This window comes from Penaeus monodon, chromosome 22, assembly GCF_015228065.2.
Source record: "Penaeus monodon isolate SGIC_2016 chromosome 22, NSTDA_Pmon_1, whole genome shotgun sequence".
Classification (NCBI taxonomy): Eukaryota; Metazoa; Arthropoda; class Malacostraca; order Decapoda; family Penaeidae; genus Penaeus; species Penaeus monodon.
In genome coordinates, this window is record NC_051407.1 from 17,923,927 (window position 1) to 17,924,129 (window position 203).

General features: G+C 51.2%; 1 protein-coding gene across 1 annotated transcript in view; it reads right to left on the reverse strand.

The window, feature by feature from the left end:
* Positions 1–203, reverse strand: part of LOC119586970 (carbohydrate sulfotransferase 14-like) — a 7,034-nt gene that overhangs the window by 3,270 nt on the left and 3,561 nt on the right. Inside the window, exon 2 of the mRNA XM_037935707.1 lies at positions 30–132. Within this exon, the coding sequence (XP_037791635.1) occupies positions 30–132 (103 nt within the window). The remainder of the gene's footprint in view (positions 1–29; positions 133–203) is intronic.

The following is a 203-nucleotide window of genomic DNA, read 5'->3' on the forward strand; positions in this document are numbered from 1 at the left end:
TGAATCAGAAATATGGAAAGAAAACTCACTTTGCTTCGATTAGTTTTGCATATTTGGTGGTATGCTGCATATCCTCCTCGTCGAGTCCCAGGAGGGTCAGCATATGCCTCCTCCACGTGCTCGCTCCGGCCTGAGGGCGAAGCATCGTTGGTGTTAACGTGTCAGGGGAAGGCCGTGAAGGAAGGCTTATTACACGTGCAGCG